Genomic DNA, 19,566 nt, shown 5'->3' with positions numbered 1-19,566 from the left:
ACATCTGTGACGACACCGGAACGTATAAAGGCATCGCATCACTCACTGCTCTTCAGTGGGTCCGGCGGCAGCATGGAAAGCACTCGCTTTAAATTCTTATGCTCTGTCTTGTAGATTGCTGCATGCACCGGAATCTACAGTGTTCTGGACGGACCATCTTTTTCAAGCAACGTACCCTCTGGGCCGGTCAACGAATGTTTCGTCTATTCCTCGTGCGGTGAAGTAGCTTGCTCGGTTACGGCGAAGAAACTTTTTGGCAACCGTATCAGCTGGACTGAAAGTGTGTGCGCATGGTGCGATAACAGAAACAAGGCGACATCTCTGACGACACCGGAACGTATAAAGGCATCGCATCGCTCGCTGCTCTTCAGTGGGTCCGGCGGCAGCATGGAAAGCACTCGCTTCAAATTCTTATGCTCTGTCTTGCAGGTAAGCTTAAAGTACAATTTCAAAAGCTATAGAAGTGGCAACGATTTCTTACTGCTGCTGCCGGACCCCCCTGCAGACATCATGAATATGTCTTTTGTGCTGATGAATTTCTTGAGAATGCTGTTGCTTGTGTGTGGTGCTGTGAAGAGTAACCCTGGTCCTGAGGTCGAAGACATGTTGCGAGAATTGCTCTCGGGGCAGACTAAAATTGCACAGGAGATAACAGGTCTTTCCTCTAGGGTTGCATCCTTCGAAGAACGATTAACTGAAATTGAGCTGTCCGTTGCGTCAATTACTGATGTTGCACCACGCGTGTCTGAACTCGAGAAAGCCGTAGCGGACATTCGAAAGATTGTTAGTAAACTGGACCATAAAAACGACGATTTAGAGAATAAGTCCCGTAGAAATAACCTGCTCATCTATGGCTTAACCGAAAACTCTGGGGAAACTTCAGACGAGTTGCTGGAAACGGTAACTGGACTGATTACATCAAAACTAGATGTTAAGTGTGGCGATATCGAACGATGCCATAGGCTGGGAGAGCGTAAGAGCAGTAGCACAAGCCCAAGACCCGTTATTATTAAGTTGCCAGATTTTAGAACTAAGGTCGCTATTTTAAGCAATGCGAGCAAGTTGAAGGGCACGAAAATATTTATAAATGAAGACTTCTCTGAGCGCGTGAGGCAGATACGCAGGGAACTGTGGCAGAATTCAGCCGAGATAAGAAGGGATGCGAAAAAAGCCAGGCTGCACTACGATCATTTGTTGGTGGAACGCGTTCGGTATTCTTGGGATGAGAAGAAAAAAGTTATCGTTAACGAAAGCCGTCGGCTATCTACTACAAACAATGAATGACGGCTTAGTGCGAAGTGCTTTGCGCTTTCGAACTTAAATGCGAGTAGCCTAGTTAATAAAATTGCAAACTTTAACTGGCTCATTGAGTGTCATCGTCCATCAGCTATCTGTGTGACCGAGACTTGGTTAAATGAATCTATCCTTGATCATGAATTCTTGCCTCCTGGTTACACGGTTCTAAGAAAAGATAGGCCTTCTGGCCGTGGTGGCGGAGTGGCACTTTTTATTAAAAGTGGTATTGACTTTTCTTTACTGCCAGAACTCCCAAATACCGAATCTATATGGTGCAAACTAATGCTTGATGGTCTCGCTATTATTGTTGGTGCTCTCTATTGTCCTCCTAACTCTGCCTCAGACGTTTTTTCGACTATCAGTGACTATATTGTGGGACAAAGGCTGGACTGTTCTAAACTCGTATTGACCGGTGACTTTAATGCCCCCTCTATAGATTGGAATTTGTTAACATCAACTGGTCGTGACAGAATAATTTGTGAATCTTTAATTAATCTGTAACTAGCTTTCGATCTATCGCAGCTGGTTGATCAGGCTACACGCGAGGATTCTATACTAGATCTTGTTTTTGCCAACCATGAGTTGGTTACGAATGGATATCAGTGCAGGGTTGTCGATGAAATTTCCGACCATAAGGCCGTTATTGTTGATTTAAATGTTGCTTGTAAGCCTGTACGACCAACGTTTAAGACTGTGCTGAATTTTGAATGCGCAGACGACACTTCTATTTTTGCTAAACTTGCAACATGCTTTGACGAATTCTTATCGAGTAGTGACCACTGCAGTATTGATACGTTGACTAACCAATTTTACAGTATAATTAATTAATGTATAGCGCAGTTTGTTCCTCACAAGAGCATAAAACGTCATGCCAAACACCCTTGGTATACCAGGTTAATTATACAGATTAAACGTCGTATTAAGCGACTGCAAAAGCGACGGAGGGTTCACAATAATGACGGGGAGTCCCAAATTAACTTGCTTAAGTCTGAACTAAATGCTAAAATGAGTGATGCCAGAAAGTTTTACCTTAATACCACGTTAAGCTCTTTTATGAAAAATAATCCCATTAAGTTTTGGAAAACTATCCATCCTACCACGGCCTGTCCGTCAACCTTCATGATAGATGATGTGTCCTGCTCTGGTTCATCCGAAATTTCTGAAGCCTTTAATAAGTATTTCCAAGCTGTATTTGGAGATGACAATGGAACGACCCCTGACATTCGTAGCAGCCAGGAAACAGATTTGTTTCCAGCAATTGAAATTAGCTACACTGGCGTTCTTAACCTTCTGTTGAATATCGACACTACTAAAGGTGCTGGGCCAGATGGTATACCAAACATGTTTTTGAAGCGTTACGCAGAATGGAATGCTCGTTATTTATCAATAATTTTTGTTAAATCATTAGAAACAGGTATTGTGCCGACCATTTGGAAAATCGCCAATGTAATTCCTGTGTTTAAATCGGGTAATAAGCAACACATTTCTAACTACAGGCCTATTTCATTAACGTGTACCTGTTGCAAGCTTTTAGAGCACATAATTCATAAACATGTACTTCAGCACCTCATTAATAACAACTTATTGTCCCGTAATGAGCATGGTTTCCGCTCTGGTTTTTCTACAACTACACAGCTCATTGAATTCACTCACGACATCGCTTCGGCTCTTAATACTCGAGGACAGGTTGACGCCATATTCATAGATTATAGCAAAGCATTTGATGTAGTATGTCACAAAAAACTTCTTACTAGACTCAGAAGTATTATTAACGATGACAAAATAATAGGCTGGATAGCTGATTGGCTACGTTTGAGGTCACAATTTGTTACGTTTGAGCATGCGCAGTCATCGTCGTGTGCAGTCACTTCCGTGGTTTCACAGGGCTCGGTGCTTGGGCCCCTATTGTTCATTATTTATATTAATGATGTCACACAGGTCATTAAGGACACACCATTGAAGCTGCAATTGTACGCTGACGACTGCGTTTTATATACCAGCGTAAATAATGCTCATGATCAAGATGTTCTGAACAAAGTATTTTCGTCCTTTTGTGGTTTGAGCGCCACGTGGCAAATGAACATTAATTACCAAAAAACTGTTCAAATGACATTTACTAAGAAAAAGCAGCCGCTAAGGTTTAGTTATAATTACAATGGGCACTACCTAAACTCTGTTAATATATTCAAATATCTTGGTGTTACCTACACTCAAAACCTAAAGTGGCACCATCACATTGAAACAATTTGCGCTAGAGCACTTTGAAAACTGGGATACATAAAACGAACACTCAAGCACTCTACCAAGGACTGCAAATTAACGGCGTATAAATCGCTCGTCCGACCATTGCTAGAGTACGCCTCAGCGGTATGGTCGCCCTACACTGCACTTGACATAAATATGCTCGAGGGCATACAGAAAAAAGCAATACGATTTATATTTGGCCGGTATGACCGCAATTTTTCTTCCTCATCTCACGCATGCTCATTGTCGTTAGAACCCCTTGCTTTCCGACGCACACTTGACCGTATCACTCTGCTACATAAGATTGTACACAGCCGCAGTTACATTGAAGCACCGATTACTTTTTGTGATTCAGCACCACGAACCACGCGCCGATCTCACCCACTCAACATTGTTCCCTTCCAGCCATTTGTAAATTGCTTTAAGCATTCCTTTTTTCCAGCCGTTGTTGAGATTTGGAACAACCTAGATGGTTCTCTACGCGAAAAACCAATTGAACTGTTTTTGAAAGAACTGCCTAACCATATTTTGTAATATGTTTTAAATGCTTTGTATGTTTCTTTGGTATTGCTTAATGTATGCTCGTTCCTTTTCCTAATGTACCCACTCCTGCTATGTCTCGTGTATCGAGACAGCAGTATCTTTAAATAAAAAAAATAAGAAAATAGCTTTTAAAAATGTCCAACTTTGCGACAGTTTGAAATAAGTTGCGTATTCCCCCCCTTTTTTTTCTCCAAAAGGAATGCAATCAGCGTTTTCAAACTTCACACGTTTTAAGAATATATGTTCATTAGGTACATAAATTATTGATGCCGTAGGGCAAATGTAAGTTTTTATATATTGCCTCAAAGTTCTCATATTAGCAAAAGTGCACTCCACTGAAATTTGAATAATAAAAAAAACCGCATATTAGATTTTTTTTAAAATCTCGTAAATAGACAACCGAAGGCCATCATACAGTAATATATAAAAACATGTTGCATTATTCTGTTTTTAGCGACAATATTCGTGGCACAAATCAGAGCTTTTCGAGACTGCGCTGATAAGTTGAGAAATCTAGAAATCGGAACGGAAAAGTGGCAATAGGCTTCAAGCGTGAGTAAACGTGACCGCATTTGGTGAAGAAAGGCTGTTTTAGCAGATAGGAGTAACTATTTTGAACACGGTATTGTACAGTATCTGAATTCACTCTTATACGTAGAGCACTGAGACTCCTAATATGTGGTGCCTCTCCATTACTGACACACAGATGGAGCGCTGTGACGGCCATGTGTTCGCAACATGTTGGGTAAGAGAATTGAATGTTGAATGAGTTCCTAAACGATTCATAACAATTTTTTATCCTTTGGGGCACGAAGACTGCCGCATTAGACTGAAGAACACGCTTTAGGGCAAGTTGTCATCCAACGTCTGCTCTACAGATGAATTGCTGTGCCCCGCATCTAGAAGGCAATGCTTTAGATCATATGGTTCAAAGTAGGGACAAAGATTACGCCTCCCGTTATTTTTTTTAACAAAAATATTATGTTCAACGTACTACGGTTTTGCATTCGCGTATTATTCGCGTATTGCATATTAGAAGTCTCAGTGCTCTACGTATAAGAGTGAATTCGGATACTGTAGAATACGATGTTCAAAATAGTTACTCCTATCTGCTAAAACAGCCTTTCTTCACCAAATGTGGTCACGTTTACTCGCGTTTGAAGCTTATTGCCGCTTTTACGTTCCGATTTCTAGATTTCTCAACTTATCGGCGCATCTCGAAAAGCTCTAATTTGTACCACGAATATTGTCGCTAAAAACAAAATAATGCAACATGTTTTTTCTATATTACTGTATGATGGCCTTCAGTTGTATATTTACGAGATTTTAAGAAAAAATCGAAGATGGGTTTTTTTTATTATTCATATCTCAGTGGAGTACACTTTTGCCAATACGAAAACTTTGAGGCAATACATAAAAATTTACATATGCCCTACTGCAGCAATAACTTATGTACCTAATGAACATACTATATCCTTAAAACGTGTCAAGTTTGAAAACGCTGCTTACATTACTTTCGGAGGAAAAAAAATGGGGAATACGTAACTTATTTTAAACTGTCGCAAAGTTGGACATTTTTAAAAGCTATTTTCTTAAGGTCTACAAACTTGAAACCGTATGAATTTATTCTTCATTAGACATGCATTTCAGGTAAAAATATCTTCCTTGAAACAAAAATATTTGTCTTTTTATAGCATCCGCAATTTTCGAAAATGACAGGTGACGAAATTGGTGCCTCCATGTTAGTGAAGTTTGATATTTTTTTCTTGTAGGTTATGTCGTTAATCATAAAATGAAGTTGACTTTCGGGCTACCTGGTGAGAGGTGCACAAAATATAAAATACTCAATGAAATCTAAAATATCAGCTTTTGGACTCGTGTCGATCTCTCGTGGAATCACCCATCAGAACTTTTCTGCATGAACATATGGCTGAACTAACCATTGGCGACCTCAAAAGCGACAAAATTACCCTTTGAACACGGGGCACTACACAAGGAGCCGTGTTATCACCATTTCTCTTTAACATTACGATGCGTGGCCTGCCCGTTTTCTTGAGTCAGATCCCACACATTAGGTACTCACTCTATGCTGATGATATTACCATATGGACCTGCACAGGCTCAGGTGGGCAAATTTATGACGCGTTTCAAACAGCCGCCGACACTTTACAGGAGTACGTAAAGAAAGTGGGCCTTAGTTGTTCTCCCAACAAATCTGAGCTCTTAGTAATCAGAACCAAAAACAAGAAGGATGACCCCTACTGTAGAGCGCACTCACAATCGATATCACAGTAAATGGGAACGTTGTCCCAACTGTTCGCACAATCAGGCTTTTAGGCATGCTGATCCAGCATAACACTCATAACACAGAAGCTATCAACAAGTTACAGGCATTCGTACAGCAAATGAATATGCTTCTAAGGAGAGTGGTCACGAAAAATGAGGGAAAGAAGGAATCTGACCTATATGCAAGTTAATCCACCTTTTGCAATCAGTCGAGTCACCTACTTGTTCCCCTACTACCAACTAAGAAAGAAGGATGTAGGAAAACTAAACTCCCTAATTAGACAAACACATAAACGTGCCCTAGGACTTCTCAAGTACGCAAGCACAGCTACTGCGCCTTAGTATCCACAACACAGTGGAGGAACTAATAGAAGAGCATTTAACGGCCCAAGAAGAAACGCTCTCACGAACCAAAACAAGCTTGCACATACTCAACCATCTCGGACGACGCACTAGTTGCACGCACAAGTTTTTCCTGCCAGTGGCAACTCGTGCAGACATTATAATTAAACCCCTGCCAAAAAATATGCTGGCAGGAATACATGACGAGAGACGAAGGGCAAGAGCAGAAAACCTTCCAAAACAATTTCAGGATCGCCCAAACGTTCTGTACGTTGACAACGCTCGACAAGCGAGAGACCGTTACACCATATGCGCGGTGACCGGCAATGGGGAACTTATTACTGCAGCCACCATAAAAACAGCCTCAGCATTAGAGGCAGAAGAAGCCGCGATTGTGCTGGCCACCTCAATTCCGGCTATCAATTCCATCCTGAGCGATTTGAAAAGAGCGCCCATGAATTTTACGATGGGCTATGTTGGGCTGATCGCGGCCAACATTATCAAAAATAAGAAATGAGACAATAAAATACAACTTATAAGGGTGCCCGCTCACGCGGGGAATCGAGAGAATGAGGTGGCCCACCACGTAGCCCGAAGTTTAATCAATCGGGACGTGGACCCCTCCACCCTGGATTTCCCGCAGGAAGGGATCACCACGCCTAACGAAATTACACCGTATTACCGAGAGAACCGCAAGACATACACGGCCCCGCATGCAGATATGTTAAGGAAACAGGCCACGATCTGGAGGCAAATCCAACCTGATTCCTTTCCTAGCCCTCATCAGCTGTCTAAAATTCATCCAGAAGAGATTACACCAAACTGCCGACATTGCAGCTGCGTGAAAGCTACCCAAAATCACATTCACTGAGAATGCGAGGGTAACCCCCCCCCCCCCCCCCAAGAACAATGCTGCCAGCTTCCTTCTTCAAGGCGCGGGAGCTGCTCCTGTCGGCAGCTGACTACCGCCTTCAGGCAGAAGCGGGCAAATGGGCCGAAATGGTCGTGGCAAGCTTTTGACCACCACCCTTCAAACCACCGGCAAATTAAGTTTACCGACCTTGCTATGCCGCCAATAATGTTGTCTCTCTCTATCCCTGCGCATGCTACAAAAACTGCTTGAACTCTAAATTTGACGTATGACCTGAGTGGCACTCCGAGATAGTTTGTGCCGAGCCTGTCTGACGGATTTGCCGCAGCAGCGGACCACTAGCGAGTAGCGCAGTCGCGGATGCACGCGGAACCGAATGTTAAGCGTAGCGATGGTTCGCAACCATATTACGCCGTCATCATTACTTGCGCTGTAAGCACGATGAGTTGCTTCTTCAACGGAACACAAGAAGTCTACAATGCCTGGTGCAAGCACAGTTTTAAAGTGCGTCATAATTTTTCCTATTGCGAATCACCGAACCCGCTATGCGTCCGTAAGGTATACAGGTTAATCGACGCGACTTTCTTGCTGCTTTTGCTGCTTCTGGTGAAGAATAAATATGTCTGAGAAATTGTATCACAAATCTATAAACACTCCATGTGCCGGCAACACTCTTATAAAAAAAAACAAAGATGGCTACACTCAACAGAGTGAACGCAGAACTTTCGCTTGGTGCTGTGCTGAAGTTTCTTGATTTGGCGACGTTGCTTTGTCGAAGGCGTAAGGGTGCTGGCCGCGGACCACCTCATTCTCATCGGCATAAAGAATTTCACTGGCGAAACAGCGGAAACAATTGAGGTGTGCGCGCAAACGTCGGGACCCTTCGGCGATCTGCGCCAGATTTACTTAAAGTTGAAGAACCTGTCTAGCGAGCCCGAGGTTGGAGGCAACTAATCATGTGCAGCAGGGCTCTACTAATGTGCCATGGCACTTTTGCACCAAGTTTGTATACTGCTGCATGAACTGTTTTCTAGGTAACTACGCTGCGACTCATGCTACCGATTGCATGTATCCTTTTAGGTTTCATTGTCCCGTTAAAACTCGACTAAGCATCTCGCTGACCTTATTACAGAATGGAGTTTTCCCTGGGCCAGTGTATTTTGAGATAAGGCAAACTGGAGCTTCTATTGCTGATTTGAGTGCTCCTTTCTTTTCGTTCACCGATGCATGTTCTTAGGCTTAATTTGTAATGATTAAGACCATTTGCTTCTGTACACTCGTTGGTTTGTAATCAAAGCTGATTTATGCACGACCACTATACGTACGCTCCGAATGCATGGAAATGTTGTATACGCAACGCACGCACGAATGGTATACATGCATGCTACGCACGTGCGACAATCGCACGCGTGTTTATGTGCTTGTATATACACTCATGCAAAATTAAAAATGTTCGGGGGGGGGGGGAGGGGAGGCCTGCAGCAACTTAAAGGCCAACTGGAACGAAATTTGGCACACCACAAAACGTCCATATATATAGGTAGTTCAGCTAGAAGTAGTGCTACCTCCCAAATGTCGCCTTCGAAATAAAAACGCTTACCTTAGAAAAAAGCTTGCAAACGACGGTGTATTTGAGACCTAAACTAGAGACAACGACGCCATTACGGCTGACCGGAAGTGACCTAGCTGAACGACTAAAAAATTGTCTGCTTCGAGCTCCTCGAGCACACACATCGCGAAAACACCCCTTATTGTGTGTGTGTGTGTGTGTGTGTGTGTGTGTGTGTGTGTGTGTGTGTGTGTGTGTGTGTGTGTGTGTGTGTGTGTGTGTGTGTGTGTGTGTGTGTGTGTGTGTGTGTGTGTGTGTGTGTGTGTGTGTGTGTGTGTGTGTGTGTGTGTGTGTGTGTGTGTGTGTGTGTGTGTGTGTGTGTGTGTGTGTGTGTTAACCTAAAGGCTGGTGCACACCGGCGACAAGCAGCGGTCGCGCGGCCATTTGCGACTGTTCGCAAACAGTCGCGAACGGTCGCAAATGGTCGCAAAGCGACTGCTTTGGCTTAATAGCTTCGTGACTGATTTTTCAGTCGCGCTACTGCAGTCGCAAAGCTGCTGGAAATAATCAGCAATGCTCAATTTTGTTTTTTTGTTTTTCATTGCACTGGCTTTCTACCGCCAGATACAAACGAGTGCGTTCCTCTGGGTCTGTGGCACCATATGGCCAGCACGGAATACTTGGCTTGGAGATGGCGGGGCGCAGCAGCTCGACCAAAGTGTCGAATTTACGTGGCGGCATTCGCAAGAAGCTAAACACTGTCAAAGTAAAGAGAAAATAAATTGTGCACTATCTTTTTCCCGTACTCAGAAACTTTTTTTTGTCTTGAACTTCACTTGTCACCGCCTTCAATGCAGCGTGTTTGAAACGCGTTTGTGCTTCATGCCTTGGCAACGACTTAAGACACCGCATTCGAGACACGTTTGTGCTGTATTGTAAGCTGTGGCAAGTCAATTTAAATTCAAGGACCGTTTCTAAATACGTACGACTCTCGGAAATACTCCTCGTCGTCTCAGCGCAGCTCGGAAGGCAGGCGGCTTGCATGACCGGTCAAGTCCTGCGATCGAAAGGACGGTCACACCCATTACCGGCTTTTTTTCTTTGGAGGCATCTGTGATGCCAGCGCTGACACCATGGCACAGCGCATCAGCACCATGACAATGTCTTGTTCTTCGCTTGAATCGAACTTAACGCTGTTGGGGACGCTGTGCGAGAACGGACGAAAACAATCAGTGCGGCGCGCCCGGTTTTCTCCGCTCACTCAGTTGGCGACGATCAGGTGGTCGGCGCCGGCCTCCAGAGTTCTCGCTGATTTCGAGATCCGGACGTGACTCTCCGCTTTTGCGACTTCCGGTCGCTCGCATGCAGGATGATGCAGCCCTTGCCGGTGTCAACATCAGTCGCTTTTCGGTCGTCAGTCGCAAATGGTCACGCGACCACTGCTAGTCGCTGGTGTGCATCAGCCTTAAGAAAGCTGCGTGAGCATGCCTCTCATCGGGGGGACGCTGCGAGCGCTCGATGGTGACGGACGCACTCCACGTCGCCTCCGTAGACTTTCTGCTATTTCTGTGGACATCCACCCTGGTACCCATGAAACTTGGGTTTATCGTCACCGCCAAGTTCTCCGCTTCGCCTAGACACCACTTTCGTCCAGGTGGGCCCAGTTTTGACAACTTGAGAGACGTCCTTCACTCCCGGCTACAACGCTGCCTCGCTAAGGGCTCTCAGCCCTGCGATGGCGGCCGCCAACGTAGTTACGGGGTATGATCCTACCTCAAATCAAGTACTGTTCATGGAGATTTCATCCTCCGCAAACACTATGCCATCAGAAGACGAATACATCAACGACATGGTGAGGCTGTGGCAACGCAAGCAAGCGAAATTGAAGTCTTCGTCTCAACAACAACGAGGCGCCACAGCTGGCCACCATTCCCCAGCTGTGCAAGGAACGCCGGCTCGCCATCCCTCCGGTGGTGCGCCTACCCAACACCGACTAGTCGGTGTTGGCCTACCCCTGCTCCCTCCTCGCAGCCAGCGAAGCAACGCAAGTGGCGTCCACGTCTCTACATCGTAGTAGTGAAACCTCGCGTTCCCTACACATCGTAGTAGTGAAACTACATCGTAGTAGTGAAACCTCGCGTTCCCTGTGAGCTACGCACATTCGTCCCGGCCGATCGCGCGGGCGACGCCATCCGCAGCTACCTCGGTGACCGGACCATCACGCAAATTCCAGCATGGCCGATCTGGGAACAAAACATCTTGCTCTGTAGCACCACCATTTTGCCTATGGCACAGCGACTCCTCGGGGACTTCCAGCTGCAAGTGCGGGATCAGCAGCTGCCCGTTCGAGGCCACGCCAAGACACCAGAGGATACATGCAAGGGCGTCATCAACATAAACCCCGCTGAAAGCCCGGAAAAGATAAAGTCAGAACTGCACTGGCCTCGAGGTACTATCCTAGCGGTCCGCAAACTCGGATATTCCGCGGCGGCGGCGGTGACTTTCGAGGACACGAAGTTACCCCACTTCCTCTTCTACCACTGCGTGGCGACGTATATCCGCGCCTACAAGAAAATGGTCCCTGTTTGCATTAAGTGCGGTACCATCGGTCATCGACCACCGCAGTGTCCTCACCCCGCTCCAACCCAGTGTGCCAATTGTGGGACCCCCGCACCTACAGGTCTCAATGCTCACGACAGCCACCCCAAGTGCCTTCTCTGCCACGGCGCCCACGAGACTGGGACCAGTGACTGCACGGCAAAATATCGGAAACGCAAGCAGTCCTCAACATCTCCTCAAGGGACCACCTCAACTTCGTCACAACCAGACAGCGGCACCAACCTGCATCAGTCGGCTCTACCATTGCACACCGACACTCAGGCATTCCCACCGCTCGACGCACCAGCGGGGATACCTCAGGTGAGCAGTTGGGCAGGGAATGCTGCTTCTAAGCCTCTCTCACCCCATTCTGTCGATCCTCCTTCTCCCGAACTTGCGGCCCTTCGCCAGCACGTTGCGGCACTTCAAAGGCAAAATTATCTTTTAACTAGCTAAACAACTCAAACTCTTAAAAAAGCAACTTCAACCCCAACAACAGTGTCCTGCAAGCCCATCTGGTATTGCCTCCTCTGTCCAGGCGGCTACGCCAGCTACGTCCAAGCTTAGTCATCGCGCTAAGTCCACTCCCATTAAACTGCCGGCTCAAGCAGCCATGAAATTCAGCACCCGGAACCGGTGCCGCATCTACTCCATAAGCTCTTGAGGCTCCTGGGGCACCTCAGGTTCTCTTGCCCGCTAACCAAACTCTCCCCAGTGAGGAGCGCGTCCCGCGCATAGAGAAACGCCTTACGCGGGCTGAAGCTTCGACTAATCACCTCCTCACTAGCTTCTCTGTCCAACGCATAGTAGAAGAGGTTACTCAGGCTATTCAAGCCTGGGCGATCACTCAGTCTCAACACAAGGCATCGCGTTCCTGCTCCTGCTCGGTGAGAAGTGAGGGTGCAGCTCCACGGTGTCGTCGTAAGGTGGCTACCACCATCCCGCCGTCGGACAATCCGGCCTCTGTGCCCCTCCCTGCCTCTGAGGATTCCGAGCGGAACATGGCGGACCAAATTTAAAACCTAAGACAGTCACGATGGCTACCGACCGTACGTCCCGTTCAAGTATAGCGTCTAAATTCGATCATACAGTGGAACCCCGGAGCCTTCTGGAACAGGTGAAAACGTTCACATCTTTACCTTTTCCTCAGCTCACTTGACTCTCAGCCGGCCGTCTTGGCGCTCCAATAATCTGGCCCTGCTCCATTCCTTTCTGGATACTGATACTACGTAGGCGGCACCACCACATGCCCCCTCGTGCATAAAGCTTACACGGAAATACAGATTGACCTCAATCCGGATCTTCCTTACGACTACTGCATGATATCAGTCTTGTCTTAGTAGAGGGGCCAACCATCGATACATATCTTAAACGTGTACTGTTCCCCTCACCTTGCGAGGGCTTCGTTTGTGCATCTCTTTCATCGGGCGCTGCGTATAGCGGCCCGACAACCACTGGTGATTGTCGGGGAATTCAATTCCGCCAGCCCTCTTTAGGGTTACCACTACAAAAAGGCCCGGGGCAGAGAGCTCAAGGAGCTCACTTCCTCGCTGAGCCTCACGCTTCTTACCGATCCGGCACAACCCACACGTTCCGGCAACCCGGTCACGCGAGACACATGCCCCGACCTCTCCCTCACCCGTCACATCCGCGATGATACATGGGAAAGTTTAGGCGAAACCCTAGGTAGTGATCACTTTTTACTCCGCATTTCGTTCACACCACGGCAAAAAATGCGTCAACACTGGGGCCAAGCCCGTCTCACTGATTGTACTCAGTTCAGAATGCAACCATTCCCCGCCGTCTTCTCCTAGACCGAATATGCCGCGGGGGCATCATACGCCCTCCATATAAAACAGGTGAACACTCACAACCTTGCAACCTCTAATTTGACTCCTGCAATCGATCCACACCTCCTACATCTTTGGCACGCTCGCCACGGGCTCGTAAGGCGCTGGAAACGCAACAAACTCAATCGGAAACTTCGCGCTCGCATTGAGGCCCTCACTGTAGAGGCGGCCGCATACTCTGCACAACTTTCCGATGCTAACTGGGCAGACACCTGTTCGAAGGCTGCAAACCAGATGCGCTCTAAGAGCACGTGGCGACTCTTTCGAAGCCTTCTCGATCCCTCCACCACCAGGGGAGGAACGCAATGACAGCTCCGCTGTGCTCTGCATGCCTTTCAGGGCACTACGGATCAACTCGCGCGAGAACTTTGTAACCGCTAACTCAGCCGCACAATTGATCCCGCAGGCCCAGCATATACGTATTCCGGCGCCCCTAACACCGACCTCGACACCCTATACACGCTCTCCAATTTACGATTCGCACTCACGAAAATGCGACGGAGCACGGCCCCTGGACGCGACGGAATCACAGTATCGCTCCTGGCAAATCTTCCCGACCAAGCACACCTCTCGTTACTCCACCTTATAAATTCGATATGGGACGGCTCTCCGATTCCAACGGAACGGACCACATCGTTCGTGACATTCATACCCAAATCGGCAAAGTCCGTTAATATCGAGGCACTGAGACCCATAAGACTTACGTCTTGCGCAGGCAAGCTCTTGGAAACCATGGTTCGCGAACCCCTTTCCACCTACCTGGAGGCCAGGAGGACCTTTGCCGGCACGATGTTTGCCTTTCACCCGCATCTGTTGGCGCAGGACGTTCTGCTCCAGCTTCAACACGATATCATAGAGCCGACAACTATGCGCCATAACTATAAAGCCGTGCTCGCTCTCGGTCTCCGCGGGGCGTTCGACAACGTCAAACACAGCACTATACTCACTAACCTGTCTACCACAAACTGCGGGCAGAAGACTTTCAACTACATTTGCGCCTTTCAATCACATCGGACCGCCTTCGTTCGCCTCAATTCTACTGAACATGACCCATGCTTATTAGGCACGTGGGGTACACCTCAAGCGGCCGTCCTGTCTTTTCTGCTTTTTGACCTGGCTATGATGAACCTCCTCTCTCTTCTAAGAGAGGTGGAGGGAATACAACACGCACTATATGCGGACGATATTACAATCTGGACCAACACCGGCTCCTTAGCGCAAATGGAAGAACGTCTGCACAAGGCTGCCCTTCTGGTGGACACCTACGCTGGTTCATGCAGCCTGGAGTGCTCTCCAGCTAAATCGGCTAGTCTTTCAGTCTCTCAGCTACCACCGCCTCAAATTTTTCTTCCGTCCGGGCTCGTCCCATCAGGTCAAAATATTCGGATTCTTGGGCTTCAATTCACATCGTCCTTGGATCCCAAGGGCACAATAGCAGGCCTCAGACGCACCAGCGAACGGGTGAGCCGCATGATACGGTGGATATCTACCAAGCGCGGCGGCCTCCGCGGGTCTCGGTCCCTCCGATTGGCCCACGCGTTTGTGACAGTCGGGTCCTCTACGCCTCACCTTACCTTCGCCTGCGTCGTCGACACGAGCACCAGCTGGACGTCCTTCTTCGTTCAGTATATAAACGTGCTCTGGACCTACCTAGTGCAACCTCCAACAGCCGATTCACGGCACTGGGGGTACACAACACCTTTGCAGAGATGCGCGCAGCTCATCGCGTTAACCAAATCAATCGACTGTCGCAGACGCCTTCAGGGCGCCGTCTTCTACACAGACTTGGCCTTAACCTGATATCTGACCAAGACCCTCTCCATCTGGTACCAGAGCTCTGGCGTCAAAAGCTATAGGTGGAACCTCTACCCCGTAATATGAACCCCGACCTCCATCCTGGCCGTAGACTAGCACGCGCCACGGCCCTTCATACGCGACAGTCCGATTATCCTGGTGTTCTCTATGTGGACGTCTCGGGTCCCTACCCCTCGGGTCACTTCACGGCGGCCTTGATTACAAAGGGCAAACACGTCGATGACCTCTCCTTTCGAGCAGACACAGTAACGCACGCTGAAGAGGTTGCCATAGCTCTAGCCGCCTCTCACCCTGCCTCACGCATCATCCTGACAGACTCGCGCTCGGCCTGTTCTCAGTACCTTCAGGGTTCCATTGCCCCGCTGGCGGCTCGCCTACTTCAGGCAGCCTCTTGGCGCTTTAACCCTCATCCTTTTCGTATAGTCTGGACCCAAGGCCACTCGGGCCTGCACGGCGACGAGGCGGCAAATGCCACTGCCCACGCTTCTCCTATCCGGGCCGCTGCCCCTCCATGTCTCGAGACGGAATCCGGCAACACCAACCTGACGCGCTTTCGCGAAATTTTCGCTTATTACCGGAATTCGCACCGCCTCTACCCGGACCCCGCACGCGGTCTGGAGAAAGCGGACGAACGACTGCTACGCCGCCTGCAGACGAACACCTTTATCAGTCCGGTGGTTGCCACGTACTTTTTGTCACAAATAAATGGCACCTCCTCGGCCTGTCATGTCCTCGCCGACACATATCGCGTCGCAGCATCGTGCCCAGTTAATCTCGTCCCTTTCTCATCCCCTTTCCCTATCCCAACTAGAGAGGCTTGGGAGGAGCACCTGCTCAGCTGCTCTACCTTGGCTGCGCAACGCTCTTTAGTGGAGCGCGCACGGGCAGCCTCCAGCTCCACTGGCGTCCCGAAATAGGGTCTGGCCACTCTAGCACGCCGATGCGCCACTTCGGCACTCTCTAGTAAACTTTTTCTGAAATAAATGTTTTTTACCACCACCTGCTTCTTATCGAACGCTGCTGGTCCATGCTTCCCACTGGTGGGTTTGCAGTGCCTGTATTTAGAAACGCTGCTTGACTTGGCTTGCCATCGACTTCAATACAGCAAGAACGCGTTTCGAACGCGCTGTCTTTAGGTGGTGGCAAGGCAGCACAAACGCACAAAGGAAATCAAACGCGCTGCATTGTGACAGCGGTTTTAACGCAGAAAAAAGCGATTCAGTGGCAGGGAGGATTGCTCACAAGAAGTGACGTGACGACGTTCTGTACTAATCGGCATTTCCAGTTCTGTATGATTTGCCTGGGCACACCGCGTCGTCTGCTTGATGGCAATTAGAGCACTAATTATAAATTAATACGCGACAGCAGGATTTTTCCCTGTCGTTACCGTAACATACCGTATGTATACTACGTATTTATGGCCTTTCCCGCCCAAGTAAAATTTTGTTGCAGTTGGCCTTTAATTAGTAAATGGGTAGCACTAGGACTTGCGCCGAAAACAAGCATATGCAAAAAATGGTCAAGAACGTAAGGGTTGCAGTGGTGCCTATACGTATTACTTTGATACAGCCGCCCCGTCGGGTAACGTCAATTGTGGTTAGTTGTCATGCGCTGAAGTTGATTTATGTAGCACTGTCCAGGGTCAGCCTTCTCGCGGGCTTCTGGTGTTGCTTATACGCATGTTCTAGTTGGTACCGTTGCGCAACTACAAACAAATGGTTTTATAACATCTGCAAATCTTTAACATATTTTTCTGCGTGCAACGATTTTACATATATTTTGCGTCATTTCATGACGTGTCGCTCATTCGAAAATTGCTACACAGTCACCTTACCTCCACATGCTTCGCATAACGTCAATTCCCAGGTACGTGGGGCCTGCCAATTTCTTTTACCATTGACTTAATTCCATCAGTCTCAGATTTCCGATCACGAACAACACTGCCAGTGTTCTCTCTAAATGTGTTGCTATAGTAGCGTTTGAAAACAGTGTTATTTGAAACTTCTTTCTATGTAACGTTTTTCGTGTGCTTGTAGAGTACATTCGTAATAAATACCACGGTAAAAGAAAGCGCGTATTTATGCGGTTCTGCATCCACAGGTGCCGAATCCAGCCAGCGCCGCTGGCTGAACCAAGAAACCAAGAAATTATATTTCGTTCTTTCTTTTGTATATATATATATATATATATATATATATATATATATATATATATATATATATATATATTTCTTAAAAAGTCTTCCTGGACTCCGGTCGAGTTATATCAACAGAAGAAGCGAACGAGCAAACGAAAAACGATGCTTTATTGCCAAGGTTACGGCCGGGGACCGGCCTTCGTCAGAGCATACGTGCATATTACACTAACACGCACTTCTTAAAGCACTTCTTAACACGCACTTCTTAAGAAGTGCGTGTTAGTGTAATATGCACGTATGCCCTGACGAAGGCCGGTCCCCGGCCGTAACCTTGGCAATAAAGCATCGTTTTTCGTTTGCTCGTTCGCTTCTTCTGTTGATATATATATATATATATATATATATATATATATATATATATTAGGTGAACTGAACAATACTGCTTTATATAGAGCAACAAAATGCAAATATGTATGAAAATGCAACGTGGCAGCAAATTTTTCAGAAAACTTACATTCACTCAATTCCACTTCAGTGATGGTGTTTTCTGCCAAGTTAATAACGAGCGCACCCAACTTTGAAGTTATTGGCTGACCGGCGCACGCACATGTATAATTGCTCTAAAGGCAAGCATCGACGCACACATACAGAACTGTACCCAGAGACCCGAACTGACCTGGACAGAGACGCCGAACCCTCGATACAGTCCAACGAGGCCGTCCGTTTTGAAGATCTTCGTAAGGCAGTTGCCCAGGCCAGTGAACTCCCGCTGTCCCGCACCCTTACCAGTGTCGGCGGCAAGCCTGGTTCGGGCGAAGTCCAGCGGGTAGACGAAGCACAAGGAGGTGGCTCCGGCTGCGCCTCCAGAGGCCAGGTTGCCGGCGAAGTAGCGCCAGAACTGTGTCCTTTTGTCGACACCTCCGAGGAAGATCTGCTTGTACTTGTCCTTGAAGGCGAAGTTCAACGCCTGGGTGGGGAAGTATCTGATCACGTTGGCAAGGTTGCCACGCCAGAAACTCAGGAAACCCTGTTCCTTGGGGATTCGAACGAAGCAGTCGATCATTCCTGCATGATGGGGAGAAGGAGAAACAGAGTAAATGTACGTTTTTTATTCTGTCTGTTTTCCCAACTGACAGCACAATTCTTTCCGGCAAGCTTTATCTCCACTTCCCTTCTTTTAGAGCGAAAGCTGTTATCATATCACAACATGGGTCACGTGCGCACCGTAGTTGTCCGTAGCCTCCGGTGTTCGTAGCCACTATCGCACAAAATAATAAAAAAACATTACGGACGCAACGGCATTTGAATGCGGGTGCCCTGCGTGTCAGCCCGGTATTCTACCAAAGAACCAGACCGGTTTTTTTTTCTTTTCAGCATGGTATTTCCAGAATGCGTAATAAAATAGTACGTCATATCGCACAGGGTTTCACTATTGCAGTCCTATATGGACAATGACTGTACAAGCATTGCTTGGAAAGAAACACAAAGGTTAAAATCCTATAGTCTAGGGAGAGTGCGTCATCATGCGCTGCACAACAAAAGTAACGAGGCTAAGCACTTTATAAAGAGGGGGTACCAGTCCGGTCGAAAGTCAAGTTCTTCATAAACATCCTTTGGGTGAATAGCCATTCGCAGCAACTTAATGGGCGTGTAGACGCCACCGGGAGTGAAGCTTCGAGGAGAAGGGGGGAAGTGAGCATTGGCTAGCAGAAGCTGCCTGTGTCGGGATTGTGAAGGGGAGGGGTTGCTCATGCGCAGTAACGGTGGTCACGTCACACAAGGTATTGACGTCGACCATATGAAGCTTCGCACTGTACTTGAATCGAACGCTCAACTAATTGCCATTTCTCTCCGGCGCCTTTTGTGGCTCTCGTAGTAGTATTAATAGACTTATTTTTAGCCACAAACTGAAAGCAGGGCCTTTTGACAACTGCTTCTTCATCGACGCGTTCCTTCACTTCTCCCACTGAAAGGCATCTTTTCTCTCTTTCTAGAGGCGAAGCTTAATACGCTGTCGCCACCGTGGCTGTGTCCC

The 19,566-nt window shown here is 47.5% G+C and overlaps 1 protein-coding gene across 1 annotated transcript in view; it reads right to left on the bottom strand.

Annotated features, from left to right (window-relative positions):
• Nucleotides 1–19,566, bottom strand: part of LOC119169199 (ADP,ATP carrier protein) — a 154,471-nt gene that overhangs the window by 40,667 nt on the left and 94,238 nt on the right. The window contains exon 3 of the mRNA XM_037420313.2: nt 18,208–18,596. Within this exon, the coding sequence (XP_037276210.2) occupies nt 18,208–18,596 (389 nt within the window). The remainder of the gene's footprint in view (nt 1–18,207; nt 18,597–19,566) is intronic.

Source organism: Rhipicephalus microplus, chromosome 2, assembly GCF_043290135.1.
Source record: "Rhipicephalus microplus isolate Deutch F79 chromosome 2, USDA_Rmic, whole genome shotgun sequence".
NCBI classification, from domain to species: Eukaryota; Metazoa; Arthropoda; class Arachnida; order Ixodida; family Ixodidae; genus Rhipicephalus; species Rhipicephalus microplus.
Note: the sequence above shows the minus strand (reverse complement) of the source record. Positions and strands in the feature narration are given on the sequence as shown.